This window comes from Lathyrus oleraceus, chromosome 3, assembly GCF_024323335.1.
Source record: "Lathyrus oleraceus cultivar Zhongwan6 chromosome 3, CAAS_Psat_ZW6_1.0, whole genome shotgun sequence".
NCBI lineage: Eukaryota > Viridiplantae > Streptophyta > Magnoliopsida > Fabales > Fabaceae > Lathyrus > Lathyrus oleraceus.
The window spans coordinates 490,880,374-490,896,102 of NC_066581.1; the positions used below are offsets into that span (position 1 = coordinate 490,880,374).

The window sequence follows — 15,729 nt, forward strand, 5'->3', positions numbered from 1 at the left end:
CATTGGCATGCGATAACTAGGATATTCAAGTACTTGAAGGGTACAATGAATTATGGATTGTCATATATGGGATTTCCTTCGGTGTTAGAGGGTTATTCGGATGCTAGTTGGATAAATAATGCTGAAGATTCATCCTCTACAAGTGGATGGGTGTTCTTGCTTGGGGGAGGTGCCATCTCATGGGCTTCCAAGAAGCAAACATGTATAACTGGTTCCACAATGGAATCTGAGTTTGTAGCATTAGCTGCTGCTGGTAAAGAAGCGGAATGGCTAAGGAATTTGGTATATGAGATTCCGATATGGCCTAAACCGATATCACCAATTTCTATCCGTTGTGATAGTACTGCCACATTGGCTAAAGCTTATAGTCAAATATACAATGGAAAGTCTAGACATTTGGGTGTTAGACATAGTATGATTAGGGAATTAATCATGAATGGGGTGATATCTATTGAGTTTGTTCGGTCGCAACAAAACTTAGCTGACCACTTGACGAAGGGGTTAGCTAGAGACTTAGTGAAGAAGTCGGTAATTGGGATTGGATTAAAGTCCATTTAAATCTATTAGCTATGGTATACCCAATTCCCTTCTAATACAACATTAGAAGCAGAATTCAATGTGGAAAGATCATAGTTAGAGATTGGAGCAATTGTGTTTATCTTCCCAAGGTATGTGCTCAGACCTGCAAGTGATGGCTAGGTTGAATTATATCTTCTTAATGGTTCTTTTGGAAAATTGCAAATGCAGGTGCAAGATTAAAAGAATCACCTGTGTGAGCATGAAGTTTTGCCGCTTCAAGAAGCTTGGACTTGGCTTCCTATATGCTTATTAATGGATAAGGACACATGGCTTGTAAAGTGTCAAGTATGAATAGTAGAGTGTTGTAAGAAACATATGTGTACTATATCTTCAGACACTCAAATGGATTGACGGGTTCAATCGCTATGACACCCCGATTTTCAAGTATTTGGAATGTGTATTTGTACTAAGATGAAAATTCAATCGCAAGACATTTTCATTTATGCATTTGTTTGATCGTTATACCTGTGTGTTATACCTTTGTATATATTATTGTATATACTGAGTAAATCAAGGATTACACTAAAATGGGGGGGATTTGTTGGTGATTTTAGTATCATCAATGTATTTTAGTAGTAATGTGATTTACTATAGGCCGATGCAATTATGCGTTAAAGCTTGGAAACGAGTTAGGGGTAGTGCGGAGTGCACGCTCATCGAGCCAACGTATAATTGAATGTGAATAATTGAAACGGGGTTCCAAGGGGTTCGAAATTTTCTTTTGAACAGTTGAACCCTTTCCCAACCGACGTAACCGTTTCTGAACAGTTGCGTCTTTTCGGTTTCTATAATTGATCTCCTATATAAGGAGTCATTTGGCCTCAGTTTAAAAGGGATAACGAAACCAAACTTTCTTTCTACATTCCTGAACATTTCTCTTTGTCAGAAATAAATTATTCTTCAAGAATTATTCCCACAAAGATTTCGTGAACCCAGGCAAGAATAGGGTCGAAATACTTTGTTCGGAAAGTATACGAACACGATTCTTCGAAGTTATCCAGGATTATCATACCCGATTCTCTAACAGTTTTGCTATACTACACTTGATGCCTCAACCTCTGAAGGGAAACTTAAGAATGTAATGGATAAATTCAAAGGGCTTTATGAAGAATATGTGAATTATTCTACCAATCAAAGTGTTTCTCTTTCTCAACCATCTAATGAGTTCAACACATTGGCTAAGTTATCTAAAGAGGGGAATAAAGCTAAAAAATCAAAGATTATAACCGTAAGTTTTTATATTAACATATTTATTTCACCCCATTTCCTCTTTTATATATATACTTGTTTGAAAACTTTAGGTTGTCTATTATTTATATTTTATTAGTATTAGAAAAATAGAAGGATTATTGCATGAAATTGATAGTAAGGAGCAATTAAATAAATAAGATACCCTCTCTAAGAGGTGATCTAAACTAACATATATTAGAAAAAATATATTGGTCTTTATCTAATTATTAGTCCAGATTACTATTTTTAGGTGATGCAAATAGATTGGTCTTTATCTAACATAGAAACATAGCAACATTAGGAACTTACATAGATAGAAATGAAATATATTTATCTAAATATTGTTTGGAAATATCACTTTATAATGCCTTTGTGGAAGCTAATAAAACAGACTCTACGTTATTTAGTTATATACATTTGTAGATATCTAGTTCTTCTTTGGGTTTCATTGATAACATGTCTTATCATATTGATATAATATGTTTGTTCATTATTGGGAGTAACATTCGTCTCCTTATCAGAACCTTTCAAAGGCAAACCTGTTTCGATTACCATCACTTTAATTTAAAATTGTGTTATGTTGTTTCTGTGAATATTGGGAGTAAAATATGTCCTAACTATTTATATATATCGCAGGATTTTAAAACATGGAACTCGATTGAGAGTAGGTTTGTTCTTGGAAAGAATGAATTAGATATATACTTTGACGATGAATTACTCGAGCTAAATGAAGAACACTCTGAAGATTTTGATGTACTTCTTTATTGGAAGTTTAATGAGAAAAAGTTTTCGATACTCTCCATAATGGCACGCGATGTGCTTAGCATTCCTATCACGACTGTAGCATATGAGTCTCTTTCAGTATCGGTGGACGTGTTCTTACGAAATACAGAAGTTCTACTCTTCCTGAACACATCCAAATGTTGATTTGTACTCGAAGCTGGTTGCATGGATTTTCTGAAAATATGAATGGTAAAACTACTTTGTATTTTATTTATTTTTATTTGTTCATGTTTATGATATACTCATGTCATTGTTTTGTTGCATCTGCACCTAAGTATGATTTATTGTGTTTTTAAGATGAGGAAGATATCAACACTAATGATGAAGACAATACTGAGGTGACAATGACTCAACATACATTTGGATTGCAAGATTGAAGTGGAAGATTAATTTTAGTGTCATATACTTTATTCTGGTTGTTGAATTTATCTTTTCATGTTTTTTTGGTTGAATTAGTGTCTTTGTTTATGTGATATGTGGTTCATGTTTGTATTGATTTACTTCAATTTCGAATGTCGAATGTCCGGAGTATCGACATATATCTTTCAGTGATATGTTTACATAGTATTTTTCGTGAATTGAGATGGATAATATTGTTGTTTGTGTTTGAAAAAGAACATAAAATCCTACTCAAGTGTATAAATATTAGCAAGTCACATAATTGAACTGGTTTGTGTAATATGTTTTCTTTTCTTTCTTATTTTATAATGTGTAAAATATGATTTTAAGAGAAAAAAATAATTTTTATTTTTGGAATTTTATGTTGAAAATTTTATTTTTAATTTTTATTAAAGTTGTTTTTTATTTTTGAAATTTTTAGTAGATTTATTTAAAAGTTATTTTTTTATATTTTGAATTTATTTTGTTTTGTTTTTCAAAATAAAGTTTTTTTATTTTTTGAATTTATTTTATTTTGTTTTTCAAAATTAAGTTTTTTTATTTTATTTGGGACCTTATGACCCCATTTTAAATTTTGGGCCCTTCTAACTTTAGGGCCTATGTATTTTAGGGTTTACTATTCTTTAATTTTTTTAGGCCCCCTCATTTTGGGGGCTGGGGCCTAAATTAATTGGCCCCCTAAATTGACAGCTCTATATTCTTCTGCTCCCAAAAAAGTACACTGTATTTATTTTGTAGTAAAATTAAATACATATGTTTTATGGAAGAAAAAAAAAGCCTAAACTATAGCTTATCTATAGAGTAAGCTAGCATAAGAGGATTACCTGATTTTCACCGGAAAAAAGAAAAAACCTAGCATAAGGATAATCATCTCATATAACATATGTGCAAGACGTAAGTTTAATTATATCCTTTTCAAATTTAATTATAAATAAGGTTTTTTTTTGCAGTTTTTCTTTTTTTTTAAATTATAATTATAATGTGATTTATTTATCCAAATACTCCTGATTTTTAAAAAAAAATCTTAAAATAACCCTGATTTCAAAAAAAATCTCAATCTACCCCACTTTTAAGAGGAGACGTCAGACCAATTGGCGTCTCCTCTTAAACTTAGAGAGAAGGCGCCAATTGGATTGGCTAGGGCTTCTTGTGTTGTCAATCCAATTGGCGTCCATATGTTATGCTTTAAGGGAGGCGTCAATTGGATTGACACCTGTGTGTGTTTTGTAAATTTTTTTGAAAAATATTCTATGTGATAGATAAATTCGAAATCGGACCAATTCATATTAATATTAATACCCGTTTACACAAAAGGCTAATGTTGGGGTTGTGGGTTTGTGTGTTTGTGGAACGAAAAGTTTGACGGATATGGGGTTGTGAGTAGTCGGTCTGACAATGTTGTTGGGGGTTAGATGTTGAGCCTTCTGGTGTGTAGGTTGCCTGGCGTAGGTCGTATAGATACATATCCTCGGCGATGAACTCAAATCCAATCAATCTCTATCAAGCCATATAATTACGACTTGGTTTTTCTTCAGTTGGCATCACAGCGTCAGTTAAGACATGGTCATGGCGGTGCTTCCATTTGTGACACTCAGATCTAGCAAAGTTTTGTCATGGATTAAAATTCCATTGGTCGTTAACTTTGCGTAGATGTCATTCTCCTAGGTTTGCTGGGGGATCTGGGATGTGTTAAAGCATACCGAACTGCAATTTGACATGATCACTATTGTGCATCTCCACAGTGGTGAATCTTATGATCGGTGTGCATGCAGTCCAAACGGATGTGTTTTCTTCGTTGATTTCATGGTCATGATCCAAATTTAGATATGGACGTCAAATGAACTGAAATGTGAACAAATGTTAGACAAAAAATTTGGTAGAAGAAATTAACAAATTATTACGAAAGAATTAGGTTAATGGCTATACATTTGTCGGTCGAAGGTGATCCAAGAGATTGTGATACTGGGTAATACAGTGTCTATGACATTTGTTGTAACTCATACCACGTGTCGACCATTTGCACCATAAAGGTAAAAACATTATCTAGAGATATTAATCGGTAAAGTAAGTAAATATAGTCCATTTTTAAGAACTTACTTTTGTGCATACGGGAATGTGAAAGGGTTGTTGTTGACGGGCGCTAGGGACGGTAGTCTGGACCAACCTCATGCTTGGAAAAAAACAGCACATTCAGAAAAGGTAGATGTGTCTTTGTGTGAATTTTTATACAAAGAGCTATAAATATAAGTCAGACAAGCGGATCCCCAACTATAACTTCCTATTCTATCTACATGTCTTAGTAAAGATAAATACATAACATGCATACTAGAACCACTACCTTTGGGAAATAAAAATGAACCAATTAAAAGCATAATGTAACACCTGGTTTTTATTATTCGAGCCTCTTCAGTCGAATTCTCATCTAATTGTAAGTTGTTATAATATACCTTAAGGCGTGAAAAGGAGTATACCTTGACCTCTCGAGTTATCATCTAACAAATCAGCATCCAAGAGGTCCATGCAAATTGAATTCGCATAGTTGGTTTTACCATTTAACGCCTTACCTTCGATAGGCAGTCCCAATAGCACGTAGACGTCTTCTAACATCACAGTACATTCACCGGTTGGAAACCAGAATGTGTGTGTCTCGGGAAGCCATCTTTCACATAACGCAAGAATGAACTTATTATCCACCGACCAAGACATTATTTTGCTTATATGTCCAAAACCGGCGAGTTCGACATACAGTTGAATTATCGGGTCCATGTGTACATATTTGTGGACCCGGGTTCGAAACCTTGAAACATCCTATAAAAGAAACAACAAAATACGTTACTTTATAAAAGATAAACAACAAATTAAGTATCGTAATTAAAAGGTATTTTAGACAAATAACAGAAGAATAAAACGCTTACATAAGTTGTTATGTTTGTAATTGTGCCTCTGTGCGATTCACCCATTGTGAGGAGAGACATCATGTTGAGGAAGAAGTGAGTGTTATTGCAGATGAAAGAGGTTGTTGCAGATGAAAGAGTTGATGTTGTTGAGGAAGAAGTGGGTGTTGGTGTAGAAACAATGTGAGAGTTTCTTGGCTATTTATAAGGTGTGACATGCAAAAGCATGGATGCATGGAAAATTTTGATTGCATGTGCAAGCCAAATGATTTGGCGCCCATGTGCAATTGTCAAATGCTAGCGCCAATCCAATTGGCGTCTCCCATAGGCTCATGCATGCTACATCTTTAACCTAGCCTGGCACATGCATGCTCTGCATGCTTTGTTACGAGGTCTGCATGCAAGACATGGTGGCGCCCATGTACAAGCATTACAAGTTATCGCCAATTGGACTGATGTTAGGGCTTGCATGATTGACACATGGCTTCCCTTTTCATGCATGTTTGACACATCACTTCCGTCTTGCTTGCATGTTTGACACATCACTTCTGACTTGCTTGCATGTTTAACATATCACTTATGTCTAGCTTTGCATGTTTGACATATCACTTACCTATTTAAGTGTCTTACTATATACTTCCAACAATCAACACAAATTCATCTGCACCAAAAAATTAATATTCATCTACACAAAGAATATTACAATGTCATCTGCACCAATATATACTATCAATGCTCACTGCAATGGTGAAACATATGAGTCTGAGTTATACGGGTTTTGTTTTCGAAACACCGATATTATCCGACTTACGATCAAGAGAAATTCAAATTTCTTGCATTTGAAAAAACGAATTGAGTCCTGCATAGGATCTGGTTTTGTGTCAAAGATCACGTATCAAAATCCAATTTTTTTTAGAATAGTCAATGAAAATTTTTCCCGCTGAAGGTACGGGATGATGAAGATGTTGAATATATGTTTGTTAGTCACGAATATTCTGGTCGCAACTCTATTGAGTTGTATATTACTCTTCAACCAAGTATACCATCTCAGCAATCTCAGATAACTAATCAAGTTGAATCTGATGAATTTGATTCAGAAAACTCAGATAGGGCCAACTCAGAAGCTGAAGCTGAAGTCAACGTCATTGATGAAGAAGAAGAAGAAGAGACTGAGACACAAGTCGATCATACGTTGAACAACAACATTGAAGATGATGATCAACCAGCACCATTACCTTCAAGTCATGTATATAATTCGCCTGAACATATGACAAACATGGATCTGAATGACGATGAAACATCTAACAGTGTTTTTTATAACCCGTATCCACGATCAGAGGGTGAGTTAAAAGTGGGAGACATGTTCCGCACTAAAGAAGAATGTGTGCGAGCAATCAAAAAAATTCACATGAATAACTCTGCTGATTTCACTATGAAACGCACTGATTCGAGAAGGTATGTCATCGAATGTCGTAACGTCCTTTGTAAGTTTCGGTTGGTTGCGTCTCACAAAAACAAAAGCGACTCTTGGGAGATAGCTTCAATAGACCCACCTCACAGTTGTATTGCAACTAACATTGAACAAGATCACAGTAAATTAAGCACTGCATTGATATGTCAAGACATTTTTCCGCTTGCTAACAAAGACCCATCAGTGAAGGTAAGTGTAATAATATCTCATATCAGAACAAGATATAATTATACTTCATCTTACAAGAAAGCGTAGATTGCAAGGACAAAGGTTGTTGAACAGGTATTCGGCAACTGGGAGGATTCATACAAATAATTGTCACGGTATTTATGGGCCCTAAAACCATACGTACCAGGAACTGTTGCAGTTATGGAGACATTACCAGCATTTACGCCAGACGGGACTTGTGTTGTTGGAAATAGAATCTTTCACCGTCTCTTTTGGGTGTTTGATCCGTGTATCAAAGGTTTTGCATTCTGCAAACCTATTATTCAAAGTGATGGAACATGGTTATACGGAAAATACAAGGGTACTTTGCTTATGGCGGTTGCACAAGACGGCAACAACAATGTCTTTCCCATTGCATTTGCTCTGGTTGAAGGTGAAATCGCTGGTGGTTGGGGTTTCTTTCTTCGACATCTCAGAACACATGTGTCTCCACAAGCCAATATCTGTTTGGTTTCTAATAGACATGCTGCCATTGAGAGTGCTTACAATAACCATGACAACGGATGGCATGATCCTCCTTCTACCCATGTCTATTGCATTAGACGTATCGCACAAAACTTCATGCGTGCAATCAAAGATAGGAACATTCGCAAAAAAAGTGGTGAATATTGGGCATGCTCTAACTCAGTCGTCATTTCAATATTACCGTGATGAAATTAGACTATCTAATGCAGATGCAGGAAGATGGGTGGATAACATACCAGTAGAGCAGTGGACAGGGGCATTTGACAGAGGCTATCGATGGGGCCACATGACGACAAACCTTGTGGAATACATGAACGGCGTATTCAAAGGCATTAGAAATCTACCAATAAGCGTTTTGGTCAAAACAGCCTATTATAGGTTGGCTTCTACCTTCGCAACCAGAGGTGAAAGATGGTGTGCAGTGTTAATGTCGGGTCAAATATTCAGTGAATATTGTATGAAAGTGATGAAAGAGGAAAGTATCAAAGCTAGCATACACGCGGTAACAGTCTTTGACTGTCATAGGCAAAATTTCAGCGTACAGGAAACAATGGACCACAATGAGGGGAGGTCAAATTTATCCTATGTTGTCAAACTAAACAGAAGTTAATGCGACTGTGGAAAGTTTCAGGCCTTCCGTATTCCTTGCTCCCATGTCATTGCGGCATGCGCACATACTCGCCAGGACGCTTACAGCCATCTATCTGATGTTTAGAAGGTCATCATCGTCATGAATGTGTATAACAAAAGCTTCATAGTGCTACCAATGGAGGAATACTGGCCTCCATATAAAGGTGACATAGTTTGGCACAATGATGAGATGCGAAGAAAGAAAAAAGGACGGTCAAACAGCACGCATATTAGAACAGAAATGGATACGACTGATAAAATGATAAGACTATGTAGTATATGTTGTCAACCAAAATACAATAAGAACAATTGTCCCAATCTAGGAGCAACATCTGCATCATAAGATAGTATCTCCTTTTAATTTTTGTAACCTTGGATTTTTATATATCATTATATTTTTGTTACAACAAGGTTCATAACAAACATCACTACAACATAAGCAAACTTAAAACAGAACATTTCTAACTGATTACAACAATCAAATTTATGTCATCTCGTCCAAACAACATTTCCCTAGCATCCTTATTAGTTTTGACTCGCACCCAACCAAATATACTATCGAGTCTCTCAATACTTCTAATTTTTTACCCTTCTGATATTTTTTCATCTAACCAACGAATCCGCTTCCTCTTCAGTTGATCGAAACTACTGATGTTCTAGAAGAGCATCAACATCGGAGGTTTGTCTCTCGAATAAACCACTTTTTCATAGCGGCGACGAACACCAAACATGTTTGCAATATGATGAAATGAGATGTGGAAAAATGATTCACACAACAGCTCTATTTATAACACAAAAAATTGCACATTACACTAAGGCGTCAGACCAATTGGCGTCTCCTCTACAAAATAATACATGGGCGTCAATTGGATTGGCAACACCATGTGTTATAGTCAATCGAATTAAAGCCTCCTCTCTAACTTTAGGAGTTGGCGCCAATTGGTTTGGCGCCTCCTCTAAAAGGTGGGGTAAAAGTGGGGTAGATTGGAAAAAAAATTTAAATCAGAATTATTTTGGGAAATTTTAAAAAAATTAGGGATATTTTGGTAAAAAAATCTTAGAATGTTATATACTTCTATATAAAAATATATATATATAAACTTAAATAAAAAATTAGTTTAAATAATATTTTTAAAATATTATTCTTTTGATATAGTTTTTTTATATCAAAATTTCTTTAAATTATTTAAATTTAAGAATATTTTGAAAAAGATATATTTTTATATTATTTCTAATAATATAAATTTAGATGCTAAAATTAATTTTTTAATTTATAAAAATAAATTTAAAAAACAATTATTAAATGATTTTAAAAATTACAAAAAAAAATCAAAAACTAAAACTAGTCTCTAATTTATACGGTTTGATTTTAACTTTTTTTCTTTAAATAGTTATTAAGCAATTTTAATCTCAATTTTTACTTGTTACAAAAACAGTACAGAATATTACATGACAAATATTCAAAGTATTGAACAATCTTTATTTCATAAAATGTTCGTAGAAGATAAAGTTGTTTTATAGAAAAAGTGGATGCTTTTCATTTCACAATGAAACGCAAATATTAGAAATTGTAGATAAAAAACAATTAACGAGCAAAAAGCAGGCACTACACGTATCTTCTCTCTCTAAATATAACAGATTACACTGCTTACAATTGAAGAGTTTTTAAAAATAAATTGAAGAAAACAAAAATCACCTTGGACAATTCTCTGATATACTACCAAATTCAACATAAAATTCTCATTCTATATAGCAAAGAAGTTAAGTTGCATCATCAAAGCATGCATCAGAGTGACAAACAAAAGTTGCCTTTTTATTCCTCGTGCAAAGCCTTCATCAAATAGAGTCTATTAAAGCTTTGCCCCGCAACCCTGCAGAATATCAAAAGAGAAATGTAACCATATTAAAGCTCTTTTGACCTAGACGAAGCACGGACCCCAGAAACATGACACAGACACATCAAAACCGGTAATAATTTGAAAAATGAATAAACTAAAATGTAATCCCAATCAGTTTTGGACATTGACACATTTTTTCAAATGTGCTGCTACATAGCGTTTTAAAAAGATATACCAATAATAAGGGTCCAGAAACTACTAATTGGTGTTTTAAAAACCAAACTGGAAAGTTAAACCAGTTGAACCTTGAACCAACTTTTACTACGGTTCGGTTATTTGGTCGGTTTAAATACTGTTTCATGCCAGTTTGATGTTCAGTTTGGTTTTTAAAACATTGCTTCTAAGTTCTAATAGGTAAGTGAGTGTCCTTTGCTTCCCAGAGTTGGAAAAAAGAACTGGGTCACCATCAAAATCTGAACACATACCCGTTGATTTGGTTGCAATAGTTGGAAATTTGATTTGTTATGAGGAAGCTCTCCAGACGGGATGGTTCAGGGAGCGGCTTGAAAATGGGGTTTGCAGGATCTTCCTCAGGCAAAGGCTCTTCCCCAGCAGCTCTGCGTGACATGTTCTCCGCCCTATAATAACAAAAACCGAACCCATAATGGAATGACTAATTGAGGACAAGGATTAGATACTACTGCAATAGTCAATGTCCTCGTTTAATAATAAAAAGCCACACCAAAGAAAAATGCATTATAATTGTTTATCGGTACAAAAACACAGGTAAATTTCTAAGCAAATCTTGATTTTTAACATTTAGTGCAAATAGCCTAGTTATGCCATAAGCTGCAAATAAGTTGTTTATCCAAACAGGCCCGTGAGTGTCAAACAATGCATTTATCAGTTTTGCTAGAACAAAAAATAGTTCAATTCTAGACAAAATCATACCTTCTCTTCTGAAGCCATGCTTGCTGCTGAGCCTGCTGACGAGACAAGCTACGATAGTGGAATTGGAACTGAAATAGAAGAAACTTAGTTAAAATGTATTAAAAAATTAGAAAGAAACAAAAAATAACACAACTAAATGAAAACCTAAACGAACCTTTTGTTGTTCTAGTGACAAGTCATCCATGCATTCAATCAAAAATTCCATATTTCTCTCCATTAGTGAACTGGTTGACAGTTGCAGGCGATCATAATCACACTGCAATGACACAAAAGTATATGAAAACACAAACTAAATTTAGAATCGCCAAAAGAATCTCTGGCAAATAAATATCATAGCACACCTGGGTGACAGGAGTTTCAGGTTCCAGCTCAGTCATAAAAGCGCTGATAAGGGCAGAATTTGAAACTTTGATCTGATTTTTATAAATAAACAAGAAAAAAACCAATTCAGTGTTGAATAGCAAGTTGCCATGTTATGGTCTTGTTGATCTTGTAACGAGTTGCATGTACAGTTCATTCTTAACTGATGCATTAACAAAAGTGACCAAGACTTTGTTTTTGATTGTTTCATGTTTTCGTCACAGTAATATGATTAAGTAGCACATACATATTCTATATTTAAACAACTAAATAAAATACCAATTTATTAGTAGAGAGATAATGTTGTCAAATACTTAGAGGTTACAACAGCAAAGTTCGAGAAAGCTTACGGGTATTTCCTCAAAGATATCCACCCATGATAAGTTTTTCTCCCTCAACCTATTTCATAAGACAGAAGATTAGTAAAGCATATAGTTCAACTTAAAGAAAACATTATATCCAGAGGAAAATTCATACTTCTCCCCAGTAAAATTATTGCTGCGATACAGTTCCATGAATGAGTCTGAGAGCTTCAAGGCCTTCAAAGCTAGGACACCTTGATCAGACCTTGATGGGTCATATATTATGCAAACACATCGTCTAATATTCTCCTGAAAAATATTAATGTTTAAAAAAAACAGTCATTTACCTGATTATGAAATTCTTGAAAAATTATTATAGCAACTGCATCCAATATGAAAAATCACCATCGTCAACACTTAATGACAAACTTTTAAGAAACAGAAAACTTAGACAACGGATGCAGCATGAAATTCTCATTACTTGGTTATTATGCACAAGTGTACTTTGGTTCACAAAACTGTCTATTCTTGTCATCTTCCTACATTTTCACAAGCACAGACATCCGCCTCGGACCAATGAAATAAACACATGCCAAATTCTCAGTTTGTTAATAAAGGCAACTTTCATCTGATTGTCTTAAATAGGAATGACACACTGCCTCTATATCATGATAATTACCCAATACAATGTTACTATAATCTTTTGTGGTGCATACCACCAAGGAATGCAGAATCACGAGTTGGAACGTAGGATTGTGCAATCCTACGTTTCAAACCTCTTCCACCATGTTGCATGTCTCGTTGGATTGTATTGAGCAGGATCATCGGAATCTTTCGGGTTGGTGTTATGGATCGTTATGAAATTAGATGCGTTGGGTCGGGTTTTGGAGGGGAAAGTTTTTTAAAAAATTAGATCGGGTGTGGGTCAGTTTTTTGACCTAGGTTATGAAAAGAAACCAATCATCTTCTCTTTTACTCCAGTACTCCTTGCTCCCAATACTCTTCGGCGATAGCTAGTATGAATGTGCACCTTGGTTGCAACAGTGAAGGTAGAGTTGGAGAGGCATAGTCGTAACTCATAGCACAAAAAGAAGATGATGATGTAGAGAGCGTAAGAGAGACGTAATTAATAAATGTGAAAAAAGAGAGTTATCACAAGAACTATGGTAAGGTATCCTCACCAAACCCAATATTAGAGATGTACATCACCGTGACTATTGGTTAATAATAGTTGATGATCATAATATTAATAATTGACAACATTTGCACCTTTAAGCCCAACATTGAAAAAAGCATATAATGACACTATTAAATGAATTTAGCCTTTAACCCTTAAATCTTATATGAACTTATGTGCTTATGGTTATGAACTTAGTTCAATGTTGTGTTCGATGTTGTGTTCAATGTTGTGATTTAGAGGTTATTTATTTTGTCTATATATAGTTTATCGTTGTTAAATTATCTATGATAAATTTTATGTACAAGTGTATGTAACTAGATATAAATATATTTTTCCACTATTAGTAGGATCTTACTATCTGTGCTACAATCCTCGAGTTACGACCTTTCAACCTTATCCTGATCTTGCTTAGACTCTCGAGTTTTAAAACATTGCATACCATATACTTTTTTGGCCTGTTGGGCATTCTAAAATTATATTCCACAGAATATTCTGTAGCTTACTGTATTAAGCTCTTACTAATGGCTCATCTGACCAACATTGAATAGCTTGGAGGAGATTGAAAAAGAATAAATTTAGCACACTCACATTAAAATAGTAAAATAGAGGAGCATTCAGTTTCTAGAATAACATATAACACTTAAGTCCAAAAAACCCCAGCTTAAGAGAAAATATGAAGGAAAAAATTAGCCAATACCTGGTAATTCATAAAGGTTTCAATCAGCTCCACAGTTTGATAGGAGCCAAGCAATGTAGACTGGTACCTAGATTCAGAGAATTATCTCTCGTATTAGATAAATGATTACATATAACACACTGAAGTTTAAACCAAGTCCAACTGTGTTTATCAAACTACTGAAAGTTGTACATTAAACATACATACCACCCAACAGTATTATTGTCCACATTAACCTCCCTCAAGCACCTCATCATTTCAAGCTGGTAATTGGCACCATCAGCTTCAATTTCCTCATCCTCCTCTCTCATCTACAAATTTTAGAAATAGATATGATAAAAACATGAGGAGTCAAAGTTAGATAATGTGAAAACAGAGAAACAAAAGAAAGAAAGAAAACAAAAATTTGATATCATACCGGAAATGGGAAGCAATTAGTAACTTCAAGAACACTGCCAACATCCAATCCAAGAAGTTGTCCAGTGACTAAAGAAGGTGAGTGATCCTTACAATGCTTAATTATCTTCAGGATAACCTAATAAACCAAAAGATAACAGCACCACAATCAGAATGGTTTCAGTATTATCTTCACCACCCAAAAAACTAATTGAAGATTTCCTTAACAATGTAGTCAGACTCCTTAAATACTTTACTACAGACATACATGACATGGTCCTATATCTACCAAGAAAGAGGTACATAAACATAAACACCTACAATATTCAGAGTTGTAGAATAGTAGCAATAGCAGAATGTGAACAATTCCCTATCATATACTTTACTTAGTACAAAATATTGTCAAATAGTAAGCGCGGAATTTGAACAAACAGCTACTTTGGGCTACCCGCAATTGACAGCACTTTCTATGTAAAATGCTACTCCAGTATTGCAATTCACAATATCCCATATCAATCATGAAAACAAAGAGTCCAAAAACACATGAACTTACAAAACAACACACAATGTAGATTTCCCAGATGCAAAAACAAACAGAGACCCATAATTACAAATACAAAACCCTTCAAAAAAACCAAATAAAGGCAACATTTTAGGCAAGAGACCCATAATTACAAATACAAAACCCTTCAAAAAACCCAAATAAAGGCAACATTTTAGGCAATTTCAAAAACAGTATAATAGGGTTGTGCAACTAAATCATAGAAAGAGTAAAATTAATACCAGTCCTTCCATCTGAACGACTCTAAGAGGAGTAGCAACCTCTTCCGTCGCAACAGCTTGGAGAAAAGACCTAGTAGTAGCTGCAGAAAACGAATCAATAGTGGAATCATATGAGTGAAGAAAAATAATCGGGAAAACTGAAAACGAAAATTGAGATTGGTGTGAGAATACTTGTAGTTGCCATGTTGTGAATCTGAAGCGTAGCAACCACCGCGAGAATCGATGGGGATGAGGAAAAAGGTGCAGGAAGTTGCAGGCGGAAGAAAACCCTAACGCCGGAGGAAGAGAAGAGTTTTTGCTGAGTGTATTGGGCTCAAATAGCCCACTAAACAAAAATGATATTCTTTTTTATTTATTTTTACTTAAATATTATTTTTCATTTTATTTTTTAGTACCAAATATTAATTTTATTCTTTTATTATTTTTCTTATTTGTTTGTCTTTTATCTTTTTACTTAAAGATGTGATTAATTATAAATTGGAATTTAGCACATTTGCAAGAAGATGTGATTTTAGAGATCACTAGTAATTTTATGTTGTTCATTCTAATAGAGAGGTAAAAAGG

At 34.5% G+C, this 15,729-nt stretch overlaps 1 protein-coding gene across 1 annotated transcript; it reads right to left on the reverse strand.

Annotated features, from left to right (window-relative positions):
- Positions 1-10,264: 10,264 nt before the first annotated feature.
- On the reverse strand, positions 10,265-15,505 carry LOC127128834 (eukaryotic translation initiation factor 3 subunit H). The gene is made up of 12 exons (XM_051058198.1): positions 15,337-15,505; positions 15,166-15,245; positions 14,405-14,521; positions 14,194-14,297; positions 14,008-14,074; positions 12,306-12,439; positions 12,179-12,227; positions 11,810-11,881; positions 11,623-11,724; positions 11,469-11,536; positions 11,003-11,155; positions 10,265-10,550 (listed from the first exon to the last, which is right to left on the reverse strand). The coding sequence occupies exons 1-12, from the start codon at positions 15,347-15,349 to the stop codon at positions 10,493-10,495; spliced, it is 1,017 nt and encodes a 338-aa protein (XP_050914155.1). The 5' UTR covers positions 15,350-15,505; the 3' UTR covers positions 10,265-10,492.
- Between the last annotated feature and the right edge of the window lie 224 nt (positions 15,506-15,729).

Bases quoted from the DNA above. Each gene is read 5' to 3' on its own strand.
- LOC127128834 (XM_051058198.1), bottom strand. The intron at 14,522-15,165 runs GTATTAATTTTA...TTGGTTTATTAG, and splicing joins TCGTTCAGATGGAAGGACTG to GTTATCCTGAAGATAATTAA. The intron at 12,228-12,305 runs GTATGAATTTTC...CTTATGAAATAG, and splicing joins AATAATTTTACTGGGGAGAA to GTTGAGGGAGAAAAACTTAT.